General features: G+C 38.1%; 2 protein-coding genes and 1 long non-coding RNA gene across 5 annotated transcripts; 2 read left to right on the top strand and 1 right to left on the bottom strand.

The window, feature by feature from the left end:
- The first annotated feature begins 462 nt into the window (after window positions 1-462).
- hif1ab (hypoxia inducible factor 1 subunit alpha b) lies at window positions 463-14,624 on the top strand. The gene is made up of 15 exons (XM_046835881.1): window positions 463-825; window positions 7,438-7,640; window positions 8,128-8,267; window positions 8,347-8,431; window positions 8,557-8,666; window positions 9,004-9,206; window positions 9,833-9,939; window positions 10,097-10,244; window positions 10,362-10,669; window positions 11,384-11,607; window positions 11,751-11,870; window positions 11,976-12,271; window positions 12,738-12,843; window positions 13,030-13,147; window positions 13,293-14,624. Exons 1-15 carry the CDS (start codon window positions 794-796, stop codon window positions 13,442-13,444), a joined length of 2,352 nt encoding a protein of 783 aa, XP_046691837.1. The 5' UTR covers window positions 463-793; the 3' UTR covers window positions 13,445-14,624.
- On the bottom strand, window positions 14,427-15,551 carry LOC124376678. 2 transcript variants are annotated; one of them, XR_006923881.1, is made up of 3 exons: window positions 15,450-15,551; window positions 15,108-15,243; window positions 14,427-14,938 (listed from the first exon to the last, which is right to left on the bottom strand). It is a non-coding gene; the product is annotated as an uncharacterized LOC124376678 (long non-coding RNA). The 2 variants fall into 2 exon arrangements; XR_006923880.1 differs by having other exon boundaries at window positions 15,108-15,182; window positions 15,279-15,488.
- snapc1a (small nuclear RNA activating complex, polypeptide 1a) lies at window positions 15,485-20,220 on the top strand. Of its 2 annotated transcripts, none has more exons than XM_046835883.1 (11): window positions 15,485-15,540; window positions 15,617-15,761; window positions 17,792-17,951; window positions 18,034-18,174; window positions 18,381-18,485; window positions 18,694-18,837; window positions 18,953-19,009; window positions 19,141-19,203; window positions 19,519-19,660; window positions 19,812-19,874; window positions 19,965-20,220. In XM_046835883.1, exons 1-11 carry the CDS (start codon window positions 15,531-15,533, stop codon window positions 20,000-20,002), a joined length of 1,068 nt encoding a protein of 355 aa, XP_046691839.1. In that variant the 5' UTR covers window positions 15,485-15,530; the 3' UTR covers window positions 20,003-20,220. The 2 variants fall into 2 exon arrangements, with proteins under 2 accessions (XP_046691839.1, XP_046691838.1); XM_046835882.1 differs by having other exon boundaries at window positions 19,138-19,203.
- The last annotated feature ends 1,995 nt before the right edge of the window (window positions 20,221-22,215 follow it).

Genomic DNA, 22,215 nt, shown 5'->3' with positions numbered 1-22,215 from the left:
TGGATGGAGATCCAATTAAAATGAATATATTTTTTGGTATTGTTTGAAACACTGTCATTTTGACTATATTTCCCCTTGCAAAGTTTTTTGCAGCTCAGGCAATTGTACATTGAATTTTGAAGAGGTGCTGTAGGTCCTATAGTCCATCTGTAGTTATACCCTAATGATCAGGCTCCCCTCTTTACTTCATTCATCCCTTTTTAAGAGATCACCACAAGACAAGCAGTGGGCAGATACAACATGCATATGAGCTCTCACACTTCTATATTTATGTCAGATGTCAATATTGTGCTTAGAGGTAGAGATTGTGGTGACAATTCTTTTTTTTAATCCACGTGGACATTGTTTGTTTCCATCTTTAGCCTACACAGATCCCATGGAAAGAGCTGCAGTGAGAGAGAGCTTTCAGTGACGTTTCTTGTATCCATGCCAGGGAGGCATGTGATTGCGCGCTCCCGGATTCATGAACGCGCCGCATTCAGAGTAGTGAGAGTGTGTGTGAGAGTCTCTGCGTCGAAGATACCGGAGTGTTGGACTACGAATGTTTTGACCTTCGGGTTTTTCGAGGGCCGACCTCCCTCTTGAAATCGACTGATCGGAATATCGGATCGAGAGCGTCCCAGCCGTGTGGCCCGTGTGTGCCATTTTTGGGAAAAACCGTTATATTTGTAAAGACTTTTGGACGCGTCCTTTATTCTCTCGTCCTCGGGAACCAGGCTAGCGTTAGCCACTCGTTTTGTTGCGGCGTTGGTACGGGGGTAAAACCTTACACACTAAGAGGTTTCACCCAGGAATGGATACAGGAGTTGTCACCGAAAAGAAAAGGTAGAATGAGCGCTTTTTTTCTCTCTCTTTCTCTCGTGCATGTTTTGTAAGTTTAAATGGCACACAACGCATTTTTAGCGCTAACGCTTCGAGCTAAGTTAGCAAACAACATGTCTATTAGCCGGGTCGCCATTTTGCGTCGGAAGCTCCGTCTGGGGGCATTTATTTCACTATTTAAGTTTGCACACAAAAACCAAAAAATAAATTGTTGTTTCTTATTTACTGTTTATTAAATTATAAGTAAATATCTGACCAAATCCTGGGGACGCGCCTGTGTGAATTATAGCTCCTCTGTGTCCGTTGGTTTAACACTGGATTTGCTTTTTGCGGATTATTATTAGCTGAAAGTGTAGATACCTCAATTTACAGTCTGACCATTACATTTTTATCACAATGTCATACTTTTTAGACATTTTTAGAGACCAGGTTTCTCTATATTTTATGATAGTTGTATTCAGCGTGTATGTCGGCGTGGCATGAGTCTGTATGGAGTATATACTGTAGCAGACTGTACTCCTGCTCCTCATTCTCATCTCTTTATTATTACTATTATACACCTCTATTATCACTATTATCTCTTTTATTAATGAAGTTTGATATCTATGATGATGTTTATGATTATGACGTTTTGAGTGCATGCTGAATGGGGATCGTAGTTCTTCAGTAATACCTGTGTATTTTTCTTTTTTCTTCATTGTGTAAGTGATGACATTACATTACATTTCACTCATATTTTAGGTGTCACATTCATATCCGACTTCTGTTCAACCCTGATTTACACTCGTATCTAATTCAGCATAGGCTTTGACGTCAACAGGATTTCCTGCTTAGGCTTGTGGTAATACATTTGCCTGCTCTCTACCAGGAATAGGAGTAATTTGTCTGCTATACTTCCTATTTATTCTCAGTTTTGGTATGTTTTGTTTGTTGTGTGCGAGGTCAAAGCCGCAGTAAAAGTTATCATAGTAATACCGAAATGATCCCATTTGGGGTTTCTTTTGTTGTATTTAAAATGAGACATGCTGTGATAATGAAACACTGGTTTGGCAAGACACAGTCACGTTAACTACAATATCTATTAATCGAGGACATATGAGCGTTACGACGCACGATTTCTCGTACTGTTAGGATTAGTGTAGTGACATTGTATTAGGTGTGATTTTTTTTTTTCCCCCCTTAAGCAGTGTCTCATTGACTACTTGGCGATTAACATAATTACAAATAAGCTCATAAGTCACTTAACAGCCTCGTGTTAAGTTTTCTCCACTTTGAGGTTGGTGTCTGCTACTGACGGATAATCCTGCTACTGTTTGTCATCCTTGTGATTTATCATCAATAGTTTATGTACAGGAAAGATGTCTGTTAAACAGGGGTTTCCACCGTCTAGACTTTAAAAAAAAAATACAAGTTCGGATACCATCTTCACTCTTAAGCATTACATTTGCGGCATTTTGCAGACGTCCTTATCCAGAGCGATGTGCAAAAGTGCTTTGAGTCTCTAGCAATGAATAAATCTACACTGGTACGCAAGATTACAAACTTAATATAACTACAAAGCAAACTTGGAAAGTAATTTAAGTGTTTTAGGAAGAAGTAAGTCTTCAATCTTCGCTTAAAGATAGTTAGGTCACGGACATCTAGGGGGGGTTCATTCCACCAACTCGGTGCCAGAACAGAGAAGAGCCTTAAAGTATACTTACCTCTCATTCTGAGAGAAGCATTTCTTCACCCAGTGTTGCAAGCGATGCTTTTTTAAATTCATGAACCGATCTACCGAGCACAAGACGGCTCTAGTGTGAGACTGAATCGTGTGATTGGGTGGCCCAGGCTAAAAAGGTATAGTTACCTTGGTGCATTAATACATACTAATGGAAGCAAATTCAGACAGGAGCATGCAGCCATGTGATTATCTCTTTATCTGTGTGTCTGATGCTGTACAATGTGTTTTGTACGTTTGTTGGCCAGCAATTTGTTATAAAAGTTGTTCCCGTTTTGTGTTGTACGTAAAAGATAATAGTAGAGTCTGGCTAGCATCATTATAATTATTATTATATAACCCCCAAAATGTGTGAATACACGATAACTGTATATGATAGTGAAAGGTTATAGATGCATAGAGGGTTTAAATCCTGACCGTGTCTAAGCAATCGGTGGCTATTAGTCCAGGTGGGCATATGGAGGTAGGTGGGAGGGATGTCATTGTCTCTCTCTTTCCAGTCAGATAAAAAGACACTTAACAATTGTGGGTCCCTTTGAACTCATCTAAGCATATAAGGCAGTAAACAGCATTTTCTGAGTTTCTTGCACTGCCTTGCACGAGCAGCTGTTTGAAAAGATTCAGCTGATTGACTTTGTATGTCTTGTAGTAAGCACACACTCTTCAGTATATTGTCTGACACCAATTTAGCCCTTGGCTGATGTATGTAGTGCAGCAGGTAAATAATACAGTGTTAAGTCACCATACAACAAACCATGTTGAGTTTAATGCAAATATTGGATTGAAACATGGTCTTCTGGTTGTTGGACTTTTCTCTATTCCAGCAAGGGATCTGAACATTAAATTCGTTTTAATTCACCCCTGAAATTAAGATTTTTTAACTAGTTGTCTATTACAAAATAAGGTTTTAAATATGTAATTTTTATTACCCGATCAGTGAAACAATACTCGGATAGCCAGAACAAGCGGCTTGAATCGATTTAGCCTTCCTGCTATTAGAAAACCTGCTGCAAATGCATGGCGATGGTTTTGGTAGTTTGGAATAATTTCTTAGAAATATTGCAGTACACCGTGATATCGTATACAGCACATCATCTGAGCTTCAGCACCTACGAAAACACTACACAACACAGTGTGAGCTAATTAAAGAGTGCAATGGCTTTTATGGTGGTTATAGTATAAATTATAGATTTATAGATAAAGTTTAGATTTTTAGATTTCTGATGACTATGATCATCTTAACATAAGTTCACCCAAGATATTATTCATTCCTAAATAGGCTTGTTGGCTGCTTATCCTTAAGTTCAACCAAACACTGTGCGTAGGGAAACAGTTTTATATTGTTGATATAATAGTATCTGTTGATATACAAAATATCCAACTTGGGTCATTTTCCAGTGGCCATCGTATTAAAAAAAGTTATACAAGGTTTATAACTCAAGGCTATTGTGATAGCTTTAAAATGTCTAGTCTATAATGTAAAATAAATTCATTTTTTAATAAATTTTAGAACTATTGTTCTCAGGACATGTGAATTTTGAACAAAGATTTAGCTTTAATACTATGATACTTTAATACACTGTTTATTATGTATGTACTTTATCTGTGTGTGGTGCCTATAACAGTTGCTTAATGAAGATTCAGTGTCCCAATAACCTTTTAAATGCAATATCCTCTTTTATGCATTTGTGTAAAAGTAACATCCTTTTTACCATTGTATCGAAACACATTTTTAAAATTATTATACCTTCTGTTTCACAATCTGCTTTGCTTCCTGGCAGGGTGTTTGCAGTTTGCAGTGTTGATGTATTTCCTTCCCTTTTTTTGTGTTTTTTTTTTTGTGCAGGCCACTGACAGCCTGTTCAGTCATTGTTCAAGCAAGTATGATTTTCTAACTCGTTGGATAAGGATAGTGTGACTTGATGACTTGATTTAGGTTGGAAGGCTTTTTATTGTTCTGCTTGTAATATCAGTAGGAAAACTAACCCTGGGGAAAGACTTGTAAAAAGCTTCTGACTATTACAGGTTTAAAATGACTTGCCCTTTTATTCCCCTCTGCATGGGAAATTCCATCTTCTTTTCTTCTGTCCTAGCCCTTTCTTCCCCTCTTTCTAAATGTAATTGGGGCAATATAATGGACAAATGTAGCCATAAAAACCTTCTTTTTGTAAAAGAGGTAAAGATAAACCATTTGTGTTTTACCCCACTGTGCTCAGACATTTTGCCTTGCTATGTGTTGTCTGCAACAAACAGTGCCTTGAGCTGCATATTCAGTTTTTACAATAGAAACAAATGAATAATAAATAGTTTGGGGGTGTTTATATATGCAAATGAGCTTGCTTATGCAAGAGCAGAACAATTTAGTTTGTGTTTAGCTCTGCGCATGCACGTGTGCTACATCTACATGATGACAGCGTTTGTCCTTCGTAGGAACTGCGATGATTAGTCGGACTTGTGACGCACATTGACTGACTACTGATTCACCCCATTGTCTAGATTGAAGACTTGCTCCTTGGGGAGAATTATTAACAAGTGAATTAATCAAGACTGCCAATATTAACACAGTAAATGATCAAACCTGTTCTTTTTTCCTAATCCTGTGTGTCAGTCGTGCATGGAAACTGTATTTGCGTGCAGCTTAGAGTGCTAATAAAGAGCAACATTGGGAGAAAAGTGTGGTGCCTTGTTAAAACAGCACTGTTTTCATAGTGCACGTCTGTTTTTGATGACAGGACTGAAAAGAGAAGTAAAATGGCCACTACCTGGTCTCTCCAGCAGCAAAAAACATGAATTTGAATACGCATTGTGTCAGTCATCCATGGCTTGGATTCCAAGAGAGCAAAATTGAGTGAGATGATGTTCTGTCCTGTGTAGGTTGGAAGCTGTCATGTGATGGGAAAGTGTAGGCCGGTGACCAAATTGGGTGTAATCTCAGTATAATTAAATGTTTTTTTCATGTTTAAAGTAATTACATTATATTTAATGGGAGCTGAGATTAGGTGGTGTTTATTTAAGATGCATCACAGCACACCCTGAAGTGGAAAATGTTCTTGGTCCAGCCTCGTAGCTTGCAAATGAAGTTGTATTTTCATGTTGTTCATATATGCATGTAAATCAGTGGGATTTTTTTTTAAATAGCGCCAAGTCCATAAGTTTTCGGATGATTCGGATCGTCCAGATTTTTTGCTAGGTTTAATTTTTTTTTTTCTTCCCCACAGTTATCTTTGAGCTTGTAAAAATGTAAGCACTCTGTAAAAATGGCTGCAGTTCCTCAATGATTAGTTAAATATTAGCCTGCAATCACATCCTGACTGCTTGATTTAAACCAAATGTGCAGAAATGTTAGTGATCGCTTTCATTACGACTTGACTGTAGCGCTACTGGTATTATATAATAATAAAGCTGTAACATGTGTAATGTGTACTCGGCTTTATCTGGTATAGAATGCAGCATATATGGTCCTTGGGAGAATAGAAGGATAATGATAGAAGATTTTAAGGGCACTCACAGGACACCAGCCACCTTTTACAAACTTTGCTGCACCTAAGACTGCTGTAGATTGTTGTGTCTAGAAAAACAATGATTTTGGGTCTTGTGAATGTGAATCCAGCCTCTGTATTGCATCTGCCTTTTAATTTTGATCATGGCCTTGTCAGCACAGTTGTGAATAGCTGTATAGAAGAGCATATGAAGTAAATACAATTGGGATTCAGTCAACAGGGACAAAAAGAATATTTTGAGGACACTTGTTCATACTGTATATTTTTGAAGATTATATAAAGCAATATAAAACAAAAAGTAAAAAGAATAAAATTATTTCTGTAGAGACAAAACTTAGTGTCAACTGCTGGATGGCTTTTGTTGCAAAAAAACCCCAAACAATTACATGCTTTTTGTAGTTCTGATTTTGTTGTGTCCACGATGGGATTGTTTTACATGCCCAAAGTTTTATAGTGTGACCTATTTTTTTTCTGCTCATAATTTTGAAATCTGGACATTTTAGTCTTTTCGAAACAAATCCAGTTAACTTTTCGAAATGCATTTGGCCAGATCGAGTGGGCTGAGGAAGATCAGGTCCTGCTTAGTTCTGACTTCTGTTTTAAAAATAGTCTTGTTCATCTGCTTCCTAGACAGACAGCGCGCTTGTATTCCACAAGGACACTTGTAGAAGTTGAGCATGTGGGTGGTTACCCAGACCATTTCCATTTATTTTAAACTCACTTAAAATTGAAGCCAAAGGGAAATTTTTTAGAGAAAGTCAGTAAAGGCGTAGGTGAAGCACACGTTCGAGAACGCTACGATAAATTCTTGCGTTAACGGTATTTGATGCATATTTTGCATTGCGCAACTGTGGCGAAATATAGATTATATTTGAAATTTTAAGATATTAAAATTGCAGGATCTCAATGCATGCTTTTCACTACATATTTTTCTAAAACAATTTTGGATAATTGAATAAATAAATCAGGTTATATTTATATATTTATTACATATATTTTCAGATTTGGCTTTGTTGTGGTATGTGGAAGGAACTGCATAACTGACCAGAGCAATAACTTGTACAGTAACTTCTGGTTTCACAAGCATTGTATAATTTTAGTTTATTCTCTGTTTGCAGTGGAAATGTGGAAACAAACTGTGGCAATAACTCACCAACCTTTTGTTTTGGCAACAACATCTATTTTGCACCATGAATTTTTTCCACCACATTTAACCAATAGCAACAACAGCTTACATGATCTTTGTTTTTTTGTTGGCTAAAAAGGAAACATATACATGGGCAATGCAAATGAGATGAAACTGCAGAATAAAACGTGATGACCTTGAATTTAGTCAGGCTTAGCGGGAGCTTTTGTAAATGTACTGCTCTAATAATTTGCTCTTTGTCCTTTCAGGGTGAGCTCAGAGCGCAGGAAGGAGAAGTCCAGGGATGCAGCCCGATGTCGAAGGGGCAAGGAGTCTGAGGTGTTCTACGAGCTCGCACACCAGCTGCCCCTGCCTCACAATGTCACCTCCCACCTGGACAAGGCCTCTATCATGAGGCTTACTATCAGCTATCTGCGCATGAGAAAACTGCTGAACTCTTGTCAGTCTAAGGGTCAGTGGATGTTTATAATCCATTTAGTACTATTTCAGTACTGTGTTATAAAGTCCAAAACCTGTTGCAAAATTTTAGGAATCATATTTAGAGGCAGTAAAAATCCATTACTAATTATTAACTGTAAAGGAAACTATTTTATGAGTTTTGTTCAGGTGTTGGAAGTAGGTGGAATTGCTATTACACTACCATGGAAATCCTTTGCTGGGTAGCGGAATAATCGTTAACATTACTAGTGAAGACTTTTATGTAAAGCAAAATCACTTGACACTTGCACAAGTTTAGGTGTTTAAGGTGATCAGTGTTGTTGATCAATTTGTGATATGGAGCGTGGGTTCAGATAATTAACTAGCAGTCCTGTGAAAGTAAGTGTACGAAGAGACTTTATACTAGTGCTGAAGTTGAATAAGCGTCATTGGGAAATAATAATAATAGATATGATTTTGATGCTAATAGTTTTTAACCAGACTTTTGTGTTTAAATGAAGGAGAGGATGAGTCTGAACTGGAGAGCCAGCTCAACAGCTTCTACCTGAAGGCCTTGGAGGGCTTCCTAATGGTGTTGTCTGAGGATGGAGACATGGTCTATCTCTCCGAAAATATCTGCAAATGCATGGGCCTCACACAGGTAGACATTTACCCAAATTCATGTTCCATCTGCGTGCTCAAAAATGTCCGAGTAATACTGTCGATTTTCTTCGTCTCAGTTTGATTTGACCGGCCACAGCATTTTTGATTTCGCACACCCCTGTGATCACGAGGAAGTGAGGGAGATGCTAGTGCACAGAACCGGTGAGCCAATCGCATTGCCTCGTATCATTTTCATTACATGGTAGCTAAAAGTTTGGTCTTGGTACTAATTAAATTCATTAAGCAAAGGTTAGCTAATGACCATGTGAACCATGCTTAATGTGTAGGGTCCAAGAAAACCAAGGAGCAAAACACAGAGCGAAGCTTCTTCCTGCGCATGAAGTGCACACTAACTAGTAGAGGACGCACTGTCAATATCAAGTCTGCCACTTGGAAAGTAAGTATTTGTGTTCATTACTCTATACCTTCCTAAGCATAGACGTACAGGGAGGCTTAACTTTGGAAACATTGTGAGTCAGGTAAAAGTACCACAATCTTGTCATCAAACTCCGTGTGTATCTAGGATACTAGGATCTAGGACAGGCACTGAGTCTTTTTCTTGACAGCACTGGATATTATTTTCCTCTTGACTCACCTAACAGAAAAGTTCGTTACATGTCAGATTTCTAGTGAATTACTTGTTGATATTGGACACACTTTGTATTTTGGTAAATGTACCATAATTATTCTTGCTCAATCTTGCTCAATCTGATCTGTTGTATTTTTTTTTCCAGGTTCTTCACTGCACAGGACATGTGCGTGTTCAGGAGCACAGCGACATTTCTGCAGAAGGCGGGTTGAAAGAGCCCTCCATTACTTACTTGGTCTTGATCTGTGAGCCTATTCCCCACCCCTCAAACATCGAGGTGCCTCTGGATAGCAAAACCTTCCTAAGTCGCCATACTTTGGACATGAAGTTCTCGTACTGCGATGAAAGGTGAAGAGAGCTTATTCATACTGTTCTGACCTGTATTTTCTTTTATAGACCTGTGCCACTTGAATGCATACTTCTTTTTTTTTTTTCTGGAATTGTGCATAGGTTATAAAGATTAAGGTTTTTTTTTTATTATTCTTGCCGCCCATGGATTTATTTATGATTATATAATTTTTAGCCATATTCCTTCAGCCATTCATGAGGATTTTAGCCACAGTCTTGAAAACCAGCTTTCTGATCATGCAGAGTATTTACTGGAAGGGCAGGATTTTGCTTGGCTTTATCACCACCTAGTGGTAGTAAATAGTTATATCCTTAAAATAGTGAAAGACATTTGAACACTGTTCACTTAGTAAAATATCTTGTTCTGATGAGCTTGCATTTAATAATACAGTCTGTCAATACAACAAATAGGTTTAAACAGATAACATGCAAATAAATATTTTTTCTATAATTTATATAATTTTCTATGACATTGACGAATGCCTTGAAATATAGGTGGCTTCATTCTTATGTGTTGCAAATTATGGCTAAATTGATGATGATCTCTATTCCTTGAAAGTGCCAGGAATTAATTGTTCTTGTCTCTTGGTCCTATATCTGAATAATGTTATCATTTTGTCTATCAGAATCACAGAGCTAATGGGACACGAGCCAGATGACTTGCTAAATAAGTCTGTGTATGAATATTACCATGCCTTGGACTCTGACCATCTCAACAAGACTCATCATAATTGTAAGTTTCCCTTAGGTTATTCATGACTAAAACTGACACGTGTTTTTGCATGCTAATCACACACCTAATAACCAAAGGTTTGTTAGCACTACTAAGAAAATATAATAGTTTGTGCCAACAGAATTTTTCTGACTGGGTTTTCTTTCTTTTTATTCAGTGTTTGCAAAAGGCCAGGCAACCACAGGTCAATATCGAATGCTGGCCAAGAAAGCAGGTTATGTTTGGGTCGAAACCCAAGCCACAGTCATTTACAACCCGAAGAACTCCCAGCCACAATGCATTGTGTGTGTCAACTATGTTCTAAGGTAATTTCCTTTTATCTGTAAAAGAACCTGTGGCTTAGGTTGCATTTCTGCTCATTCTGATAAACATGTTTTGCTGTAAAAATGTAATTTTTGTGATGCCACTTATGTGTTTTGCAGTGGTATTGTGGAGGAGGACAAGGTTCTTTCTCTGCAACAGAACGTGCCTGAGAAGGTTGTGGAGAAGGAGAAGGAGAAGGAGGAAGAGGAGGAGGAGGAGAAGGAGAAGGAAGAAGAAGAGCTGCAAGTAGAGCAAAAGAAAAATTCAGTCATGGACATGTTGAAGCACTTCAAGGAGGACCCACTTACGTGCTCTATGGAGAGCCCCAAGAGCCTGTATGATAAGCTCAAGGATAAACCAGAAGCCCTCACACTTCTGGCTCCAGCTGCCGGAGACACCTTTATTTCCCTTGATTTTGACACTGCAGGTTAATACATGCCATTATCTCTACAGTATGAGTACATTATAGAGCCAAAGGTTTGTGGAAACCTGGCCATCACACTAAACAAATAAAGCATACAATCCTACGGGATGTTTTTGTATGCTTTACTATTACAAATTCCCTTTGTGTGGAACTAAGAGGCCCTAACCCATTCCAGCATGACACTGTCTCTGTGTGTAATGCATATAGTCTACAAAGTTTACCAAGATTGAAGTCAAAGATCTCTATTCACCATCATAAGGATGAACTGGAATGTGGACTGAGCTACAAGCCTCTTCGCCCCAACATCAGTTTGACCTCACTAATGCTCTAATGGCTTAGCGGAAAAAAAAAATCCCAACAGCCATGATTCAGAATGTATTGGAGTCTTCCTGAAAGAATGCCATTCATTCTAACAAAAAAAAGGAAGACTAAAACTGGCACCAAAAAGCACTTTGGTGTGATGATAAGGTGTACATCAACCTTTGATCATATAGTACATTTTGAACATGTAAGTGGCAGAACATAAAAGTAGTTGCCGTGTTGTTGGTATAGTTGATGACTTAAGTGATTGTAGTTACATGGTATGATTTTCCAGTTATGGGTGGGAAATGTAAATGTAAAATAGTTCTCTAGAAATGTTTTGTTTCAATTAAGCTATTAAACGTAAGCTGAATTTCAAATATACACCAACAGCAGCAAAACCTCAATGTTTTTCAGACTCTGAGATGCATCTGCTGAAGGAGGTGCCCCTTTACAATGATGTAATGCTGCCCGCAACCAGCGAGAGACTTCCTATACCGCTGTCACCACTGGCTCCCAGCGACCCATCTCCAGCTTTGGATAAAATCGAGCCTGGAGCCGAGGAGTTTTCATTGTCCTCCACATCACACCGCACCAAAGACACTGCCAATACTCCTTCCACTTCAGCCAGTTCCTCAGAGGTAAACACTTTTTATATGTTCAGCACTGTTTATACAGAATTTGTACTTTCAGCACGTAGTTGGTGATGTCATTATGATTAAGAAAGATTTTTTTTTTTGTTTTGATTGTAAAACAATATTGCTTTCTTGCTGTCTCCCTACAGCCGAGCAGTCCAGCAGATTACTTCCATGTCGATTCAGATATTGGCTCTGAATTTAAACTGGATTTGGTTGAGAAAATGTTTGCTACTGACACAGATGCTAACACCCACTTTAACACACATGTAAGACTGGTGACCATTTTCCAGTTGCCTCTGTGCATGAACACTTCAGTATGTTTTCTCTGAATACGTTTCACAATCTAAAGTGTCCCTTTTGCTTTCTTTAAGGAAATGGCCGATCTTGACCTTGAAATGCTCGCCCCATATATTCCGATGGATGACGACTTCCAGCTGCATATCCCCTCTCCTCTGGACCCACTTCCCTCTGTTCCTCAAACTGGTGCTGACATGAACTCCCTTTTCCAGCAGTCACCTTCTCGTCCATCTTCAACATCCAGCTCCAACGGCTCTATAAAACCAGAGCCGTCGTCCCGCGTCCCCTCTCCACTCCACCTGCTGCAGGAAGTGAGCAGCATCTTTGCCCTTGACGACACCCCACAGACGGGCATTCCTCTGGCTAAGAGGTACATTTTCTCCCCACAATTGCCTGTCAGTGTTATTCTTGGTAATGATTGTTTACAAAGTAATTAATGTGTTAATCATTTACCCTTAATGACACAGAACATATGTCACAACAATTAATTATGTAATGATCATCAAACTATTAACAAATAAAAATGTCAGAACTGGTTGATTGGACGATGGTGGAACTATTTAAACTATAAGATCTGCCTTTTCTGATTTATGTTTGTATGTTAACATTTTTCTCTGCACAACCAAATTCTCAAAAAGGTTATTTTTGGAGGGGGGAATATTGCATAAAAACCCATAAAAATAAAACCATTAGTTTTCAATGCAAAATTGTTTAACTTGACTGCGCAAACAAATTAAATGTTCAGGCATTTTGACGTTTATCATGGACTGATGATATATTTAAATAACATTAATTCTATTCATTAGTAATAATAAATACCAACTCCTGCTTTCCAGAATGCAAGTGGAAGACCAGGCGCTTTCTGCAAAGCTGTTAACTGCCCAGAATTCCCAGAGGAAGAGGAAGCTGGAGATCACATCACTGTCTCAGGCTGTCGGGCTGGTAAGTCAACTGTAACATGCTAATTGTTTTAAATGAGTTATATTGATACCGTTGTGAAAGTCAGGTTGAAATTAAAGCAAAAAAGGGTGATACGTATTCACACAGCAAACAATGTATTTTATAATAGGATTTTTTTTTTAGATCTTTCTTACATTTGCATGCACACTAATGTGCCTTTAATCACAGGGTGCTTTGCTCCAATCTGTGGATGAAGCTGTTGAGCCTGGAAAGAGGGCGAAGTTGCTGGAGGTTAAAGGTTCAAGCTTGCTTGGCGGGAACAAAACCATTCTGATACTACCATCTGGTAAGCAATGACCCACTACAAAATAATCATTACTGCTCTTAACAATAGAAGCTGCTATTATTCATAGTAAAATAGTAAATGGAGCACTGTTTGTTTTGCTTTTGTTTTTAAAAGTAATGTCTTGTTTTGTTGTTTTTCTCTGAAGAAGTGGCCAGTCGTTTGCTGTGCAGCTCGTTTGAGATCAGTGGGTTACCACAACTGACACGCTACGACTGCGAGGTCAATGCTCCTCTTCAGGACCGTCACCCCCTGCTGCAGGGCGAGGAGCTGCTACGTGCTCTGGACCAAGTTAACTGAGTCTAGCTTGCTTAGCAATCCTGGACATTGTATCCCTCTCTCTCACTGTATACCCCTTCCCTACTTCACATTACCTACCAAAGTAGAACTATTGCCCCAACTCTTCACAGTCTGCTGACTGTCCCTACATATTCCATCGCTTTCAGTGGCATACCTTCATACCAGTGGCCTTGAGGCCAAATCCTTAATGATTTTTAGAGGTGTAATTTATCTTGCTAGTCAAAGCAAAGGATTGTAGCCTCCACTATGACCAAGAGCAAAGTCGAGAGCCTTAATGCTAAACGCACACTTCCCGAATAACATATATTCACTCGTCCCACACACTCTGTGTTCCTTCTGTTTGTGTCTACCCCCAGCATTTTGTATTGTAGCTAAAGTCGCACAATAAACTATTTTCGTAAGATAGAATACCAGCAGCTCATTGCAATATACGAAACCATTTTTTTTATGAATATGTACTTTTAACAATTATTATAACCATGTTTTTTTTTCTCTCTCTCTCTGTTGCTTTTTTTCCCTCATTTATCAGTTTTATTTGTATACGGTTACATTTAAGAGTGTATCTTTCCCCCATCCCTAGGCTCCCTGGAAGATATTCTTATGGCAATGGACAGTGTAGTTTATCAGCCCATTGTGTAAAAGCAGTTCTCATCAATGTGCAAAAGGGAATCGGAATGCATCGAACGTGACATTTTTGTCAATGTGCAAATGCCTGTAACAAGGAGTTTCTCACGTCCTATCTCAAAGAGGTTGCAACAGATGTTGAGTTTAATTATGTGATACATTTTTATATTTTTAGCTGTTATTTTGTTTCTGCCATAATAGACGCCTACACTTCATGCTTGTCCTGTGTAATCCAGCAGGGTAGATTTTTACTATTATGCTTTGGAAGCGTAATGTAGCGTGACCATGCAACGCTGATAAACAGTTATTCAAGTGTCTAATGTTATATAGAACATTTAATGCTCAGATAAACAAAATGTTTTTCCTTGTGTTTTCCTAAGTTGACTTTGTCCAGCAGATATGTTCATTTTATTATATTTTGCAGAAGGCTGAAGATTTGCTTTTGTGGTGGTTGTACGCTACTGTTCATTTACTTTGGCAGTCTGTACACATACATTTCCTTAACACTAAATGTATTGTTTATTGCATAATCATTAAAGGATAATTGTGGACCAGATTTTAATTTATTCATTATTATTATTATTATTTTTGGTCCTCGTTTTCTTTAGATTCCCTTCAAAAGAATTGGCAACAGTTAATAAAGTGCTTTCATCAGTAAGCATTGAACAACGTTTATGTTAAATGTTAACACGAGAGCATGCTTTACATGAATTTATTTGATGTAAAACCCTCCTTGATAAAATATCTAATAAAATAGCACCCATGCCATCGTGTGGCTTACTGCTTTTACAAAACAAGTGCAAAAACAAATGCCAGTGTTCCATTAATGATTTATTATTCCTCATATTTGCAAAGACTGTGGATCGGAATCTGAAATCATACAGAGAGCAAATCATACTTAGCAATCCTGGACATTGTATCCCTCTCTTTCCCATCGTATACTCCTTCCCTACTTCACAACACCTTCCCCAACTGTTCAGGATCTGCTCACTCCCTACATATTTCATTGCTTTTAAAGGCATCCCTTCAAAACAGTTACCTGGAGGTCTTCACGATTTTAGAGGCATAATATCTCCTGCTTGGCAAGTCGAAGGATTGTAGCCTCCACTATGACCTAATAGCAGATGTTTTTTTAGAAGTCCCACATGTTGGTGTGATGATCTGGTGTCCAAACACTTCAAAACGTTAAAAAAACCTGGTGTATTATTACCTGGTTTACGGATGAATTCTCGACTCTGATTGGTCAGAATTTTAACATTTGTGAAAACATAAAAAGGTTTATATAAAATTAATTTTTTTAGTGAATTTAATATTTAACACACTGCAACAGTAAGTTTCACAGATTTATTTGCTAGTTAATTACCCGTTAAGCTCCACCCACCTGCTCAGCTTTAATTAGGGCTTTAATTAGGCGAGATTAATTAACGCTAAAACTCCCACCACTTGTCGGGTCTCGTGCGGGATGGCGGCGGGTGAGTTGGATTGTTGTACTTCACGATGCATTATAGCGTTTGTCGTTTTAACGCAGTATTTGATTATTATTTAAAGCTGCCACGAAAACGTGTGACGTCCTTCGGATTCCTTTTAAAAACGACTGTGAGGAGCTTCTGGGGCGCTTCCAACAGGTTGAGTCGGTGAGATATGAGGAGTTTGCGGCCATATGGAGAGCGATGGACTTCTCCAGTGTGTTTTAGTAAGAGCTGAGCTGTGGGGGGGGTTTTTGATGTTGACTTTGACTTGCACTCAAGCTTCTTATGAAAATGCATGTAAATTTTGTTAATTGTGGCATGGTGCTTTTTAGAAATCGACCACTGGTTAGAAAGTGCTGATTAATTTCCAATAGTTCTGGCTTCAAGACAAATCAGAGGTTTATATAGTCGATTACACAATTAAAAACAAACAGTATGGTCGATTTTTTTTTTTTTTTAATTAAATGTTTTGTTAATAAATCACCTAAAATTTCACCTGAATCACACTGACATGTGCTTGTTTTAGCACTGCGCTTAAGCCAGCCGCCCTTTTTTTTTTTTTTTTTTTTTTTGCGCGTCTAATCGTACACTTACGTTCTGGGTGGTGGGAGCGGTCAAAATAGATTTAAAGGCGTTTCCGTTATAAAAAAAAAAAAACCATAACATAGCAATACATTTTTTTTAAATCAAAGCACAAAATACAATTTCTTGTTTGTGGTGCAAATAAATTATGTATATATGTATATGTATGTATGTGTGTAAAATATTTGTATGTGTGTAAAATATATTTCAAATAATTTAGTGTCCCTGTCTATTAGTGTATATAAAACTTCTAATCATTTTACTGTACAGTTTTAAAAAAAGTAAAGGCAAATTCATTTTAAACATCAGTGCATTTCCAATCATGTTTCACATTCACTTATAAAACATTTTTCTTTTTATAAGTTTAATCAATCTTTCAAATAATTCTCATTTTCTCTGTCTGCCTCTGTCTTTAGAGTGAATGTGGAACATGATTGAAAATGCACTGATGTTTAGAGTGATTGTGCTTTTACTTTTCTCAAAAACTGTAAAGTAAAATGACTTACAATTTAAGACTTTAATAGACAAGGACACTCTCTAAATAAGAATAATTTTAAAGGTTGAGCAAACCTATAAAGAAAAATGCTTTGAGTGTATGAATATGGAACATGATTGACAATGCACTGATGTTTAGAGTGATTTGGTATAAACTAATAGACAGGGACACTATAAACTAGTATAATTTAAAAGAATGAGCAAACCTATAAAAGAGTTGAATGAGTCTTTTAATGTGGAACATAATTAAAAATGCAGTAAGATTTTTAAATCTTTTGTCTTTTTGTTTATATTTTTTATACCGGAAACGCCTCTGTGAAGCGTCTTTACATCTATTTTGACCGCACCCACCACCCATACCGTAAGTGCACGATTAGACGCGCAACACAAAAAAAGTGCGGCTGGTTTAACCGCAATTGTCTAGCATACCATTCCAGATCTAGTCTGGGCTCGTCTTGGAAGTCTTTTCACTCGATTTTGGAATGTGGCTTTGGGCATTTGATATTCAATCCCAAGGTTAGTGAGGTCAGACACTGTGTGGTGAGGACACCTGGAGTGCAGCCAGTTTATACGTATTTATTTTAAAGGTGTTCAGTGAGGGCTTTGTGCAGGCTACTTTTTTACTACTTCTACTCCAACCTGGCAACCCATGTCTTCATGGAGCTCACTTTGTGTACAGGCACACTGAAGAGTTGGAACAGTTCTGGGCTCCTTAGTTACAGTGAATGTAATTGTAGTTATACAACATGGACAAACATGTACAATTGTGTTTTTTCCAACTTTGTGACAATCGCAGCTCCACAAGTAGATGTGTTTGTCTGGTGTCCACTTTCTTTTGCCGAAGACGTTTTCTGTAATAAATACACCTTTTACAATGACCTTTTATTCAAAGCCAAATAATAAATGAATGTAAAAAAATAAAAAAGCGAGAAAAAATAGCACTTTCTTTACAATACAATTTTCAGAACATTTTATATGTAACTATAAATTAATAAAAAAAAGTTTAAAAGCGTTTACTCTAGAGACTAGATGTACTCTAGTGAGTCAAGTGTTTACATTGCTGTGATGTTCTGAAGGCTTAGCAAGAATCTTGTTCGACATAGCTTCAATATTAAGTTTTAGAATGTAGGCATGCTTTTTATGTGATTCTTTCTTTGCTTTCCCTCCGTCTCTCTAGTGGTATGATCACAAACTACGAAAAAAGACCCTTCACTCGGCTCGTCTTTACCACAGTGTATGATTACTTCTTGCCCCCGTACAGCTTTCAGATCCGAGTGGGGGCACTGTATATGTTCTACGGCCTTTACTTTACACAGCTTGTCTGGCCAAAGGAAAAGGTGCTTTATCCGACATAGACACCATCATCCCTTTGTCTCGTTTGTTGTTGTTGTTTTATGCATGCCTTCATTTCCCTTGCAGATCTGGATTGCACTGAAGGACTGGATGTGTGTACAGAACTTTCTCTCGGATGCTTTGACCTGTCAACACTTGGATGTTGTATATGTCTACAGAAAGCTTGTTTATGAGAAGGCTTTTTTTTATACTGCAATGCCCATCCAGGTTATTGTCCATGGCTGTAGTTTTCCTAACCAAGCAGACAAATACTTGCTGTCATTCATGTCTTCTCTTTTTGAGTACAAGTTGTAAGCCAATATCATGGTGCATGCAAAACACTATTCTTGAACGGATAGAAATGTATGCCAGGAGTTTTTGGCTGTCAATACTTCAAACGTACATACTTCCATGTCTCTTTCTCTGACCAACAGCTCACATTTGATGGAAAGCGCCGTTATAAAAGCAAGAAAATCAATGAGTTGTTCCAGGACCAGAGATCTAGAGTGATGGAACTGGTTAATGCAGGTACAGTGGAGGTGAGCGAAGAGTTTTGGTTGGAAATACATAAAATATGAATTAAAAAGTCACTTTCAGGTTAGTAGAATTTCTATATAGATACCAATAACAGGATATTTCCTTGTAAGATATGACGTCTGTTTATACACTAACCCTCCAAGACCCCCACCCTTCTTTCTCTCAGCACTCCCTCTAGATTTAAGATTGTTACTGTTTGTGTTCTTACAGGAAATCACAAATGTGCATGCTCATTATGAGCGGATTAAGGAGGCACTGCAAGTGTCCACCTCGGTCAGTGTGACACCAGTCAACCTCTCTGTGCAGCTCCAGCAATGTGCGCTTGAGTTTCAGCAGTGGAAGGAGAATACTAAAGTAAGTGTGTGTGTCATATTTATTACCAGCACATGTTTGCATTGCATGTGATTGCTGAATGTTGATTATTTTTGACAATTTTAAGTGTTGCAATCTCTATGCATTTTGCATCCAGAACTCAAGAAATAAAAGCACTGGCAAAAAGGAGAAGGAAAGCACTCCGCATTTAGAGGTGGGTTTAACCTCGCTGACTAGTAACAATTTGTATTTGGAGCTGTTAATACTCCATGTACTTTAAAGAATATTTAGGTTTGAATCTGAGTAAATGATATTCTTTCTTTTTTTTTTTTCTCTCTCCAGCAGAACTCGAAGAGAGCAGATCAACTGGCTTCAATAAAGTCAAAGTCTTATGGGCATCTAGCAACGGTTTGTCTTATATGTACACGTGTGTGTCTGTGTGTGTCCTTTTAGCCTGGTAAATGTCTTATTGTATTAATTGAATATCTCCATATTTTTCTTTTCCATAAGGGAGCACAATTTAGTTTACTGATCAAAAGCTTAGGTAGAACCACTGTGTGTGTGTGTGTGTGTGTGTGTGTGTGTGTGTGTGTGTGTGTGTGTGTTAGGAAGCTAGAAATGAAACAAAGCAGACTGATTGATCAGTTGAAAGGGACATTTGAGGGGGACAGATCAATCAGTCTGCTTTGTTTCATTTCTAGCTTTGTGTGATTTTCATCATAGGCTTCCAAATCAAGAAGACACAGACAGGTAGAGATGGACAACTCAGGGTCTGGGACAGACCACACGCAAGAGTCATTGTCTCCACACAAACAGAAGCAACTCTCCCTCCGGCAGAGAACCTGGCAAAACCTGGGCAAAAAAGGTCTTTTCCTTTTATTTAAAGATAACTGGAAGTATAACATTCTGTTCTGTTGATTTATTAATACACAAATGTATATTGTTAAATATAACTATTGATTCTGCAAACAGATTTTTATGAAATTGATGTCATTTTTTTATTTTCTCAACGAAAGAGTCAGAAGAACAAAAACAGCAACACTGGCTTCTGAGCACAAAGGAGGAAGACAAAGCTGCTAGTAAGAATTTTTACTACATGAGCCCATAATGAAGATTGTGTGGTAGGATTTCTTGAAAATACTGCTAATTATGAAAATGTTTTATTTTAGTGAAAAGATGCCCACAGAAGAAGAGATTTAAGTGGTGAACTGTGGCACAGTTGTGGGAGTGGTTTTCTTCTCACTCTCTTGCTTTTTTTTTTCGACATAATTTTTTTTATTTTGTGATTCTGTAATAACAGTGGAATTCCTATGAAATTTTTTTTCTGGACAGAATGTGTATATGCATGTGAAAATGAACATGATTTATGTCAAACTGTTTATTAAATAGAATAAATATACTTGGAAATCACTATTTTAAAGTGGCTATAGTTGTTCTAATGGTTTTTTTTTTTTTTTTTTTTTACATTTAAGTTATTTATAGATGGACAAACCAATATAGACTGTTGCCTTGTTTTATTAATGTCAAATTTGTCAATTTTTAGACCCTGTCTAGTTATTAGAGATCCCTCTCTCTCTCTCCCTCCTCTTTTTTTTATTTTTTTATTTTAAATAATTTATTTAGGGAATGAACGTGTTCCCCATTAAATTCTCTTGAGCCTGTGATCACATTGGATAACCCAAAGTCTTTATTTGAAAGCTAAAAACAGAATAACAAGCTTGTTTAGCACACAAGGTGTGTGTATGAGGTGTGTTGTAAAAGTGGCCAGTACCAGTGCTACTCACATTACCATTCAAATCCCCTGCACAGGTGATGCGTCCTCAATTTTTATGCAATATTGTGGCATTTTACCACATCCCTTATCTGTTCTAACCACTGTTTATTTTATTCAGATCTGGTTTTATAGGAAGGCTACATTTAACTCATTGTCATATGTAAATCATTTTGTGATCACTTTTGTTGAAGTTGGAGTGCAAATCAGTGTTTGTTTGTCTCTAAGATGTTCACTGGAGTTGAAATCAGGGATCTGTGAAGGATGTACTCATTGTTCATGCAAACCTTTATACGCCATGTATTCATTGTTGCCCGTGCACAGGCATCTTGTGCTAAAATTTACACTGACCATGCATAACATTTACATTATAACATTAGGACCGGTCAAGTGAATAACACTATCTCATGGCACCTTTTTATTGTGAGGGATATATTAGGCAGCTAGTGAACATTTTGTCCTCAACATCTTCAGCTCTGCTACCTCCTGCTCCACCTCCTGTCTTTTAGTCAATGCCACTGTCTCTAAACCATTCAACATCGCAGGTCTCACCACAGTCCTATAAACTTTCCTTTTCACTCTCACTGATACCCTTCTATCACAAATCACTCCTGTCACTCTTCTCCAGCCCCTGCACTCTTTTCTTCACTTCTCTAACACACTCTCCAGTACTTTACACTGTTGACCCCAGGTACCTGAACTACACCTCTTTGCCCTTCAACCGCACCACTCCACTGTCCTCTCTCTCATTCACACACATGTACTCTCTTACTTTTACTGACTTTCATTCCCCATCTCTCCAGCGCATACCTCCACCTCTCCAGGCTCTTCTCAACCTGCACCCTAGTCTCACCACAAATCACAATATCTGCAAACATCATAGTCCATGGGGACTCCTGTCTGACCTCGTCCATCAACCTGTCAATCACCACTGCAAACAGGAAAGGGTTTAGAGCCGATCCTTGATGCAGTTTAACCACCACTTTAAACCAGTCTGTTCTTCACACTTCACTGCTGTCACACTTTCCTCATACATGTCCTGCACCACCCTCACTTACTTCTCTGACACACTTGACTTCCTCATACAATAACACAACTCCTCTCGGCACCTTGTTATACGCTTACTCTAAACCCACAAATACACAATGCAAGTCCTTCTGACCTTCTCTATACTTCTGCATCAACATTCTCAAAGCAAATATGGCATCCGTGGTGCTCTTCCTCGGCATGAAACCATACTTTTGCTCACAGATGGTCACCTCTTCTCTCAGCCAAGCTTCCACTACTTTTTCCCATAACTTCATGGTGTGACTGATCAACTTTATTCCCCTGTAGTTACTGCAGGTCTGCACATCTCCCTTATTCTTAAAGATCTGTACCAGCACACTCCTTCTCCATTCCTCAGGCATCCTCTCACCTTCCAGAATCTTGTTGAACAACCTGGTTTAAAAACTCCACTTCCAGCTCTCCTAAACATCTCCACTCTTCTATCAGTATGTCATCTGGTCCAACCGACTTTCCACTCTTCCTCTGAAACACTGCTCTCACTTCCACCTTACTTAGTCCTATCCACTTCCTGCTTCACCATCTCCACACCATCCAACCTTCGCTCCATCTCTCTCTCTCTTTTCTTCATCAGCTGCTAAAAA

The sequence above is a fragment of the Silurus meridionalis genome, chromosome 23 (assembly GCF_014805685.1).
Source record: "Silurus meridionalis isolate SWU-2019-XX chromosome 23, ASM1480568v1, whole genome shotgun sequence".
In the NCBI taxonomy this organism is placed as follows: Eukaryota; Metazoa; Chordata; class Actinopteri; order Siluriformes; family Siluridae; genus Silurus; species Silurus meridionalis.
This window is presented reverse-complemented; position numbering and strand designations above follow the sequence as displayed.

Coding starts and splice junctions, on each gene's coding strand:
- snapc1a (XM_046835882.1), top strand. Junction 18,175..18,380: donor ATACTGCAATGCCCATCCAG/GTTATTGTCCAT, acceptor TCTGACCAACAG/CTCACATTTGATGGAAAGCG. Junction 19,010..19,137: donor AAAGCACTCCGCATTTAGAG/GTGGGTTTAACC, acceptor TTCTCTCTCCAG/CAGAACTCGAAGAGAGCAGA.
- hif1ab (XM_046835881.1), top strand. CDS start 794: ATGGATACAGGAGTTGTCACCGAAAAGAAAAG. Junction 826..7,437: donor GTTGTCACCGAAAAGAAAAG/GTAGAATGAGCG, acceptor TTGTCCTTTCAG/GGTGAGCTCAGAGCGCAGGA. Junction 9,940..10,096: donor CAACAAGACTCATCATAATT/GTAAGTTTCCCT, acceptor CTTTTTATTCAG/TGTTTGCAAAAGGCCAGGCA.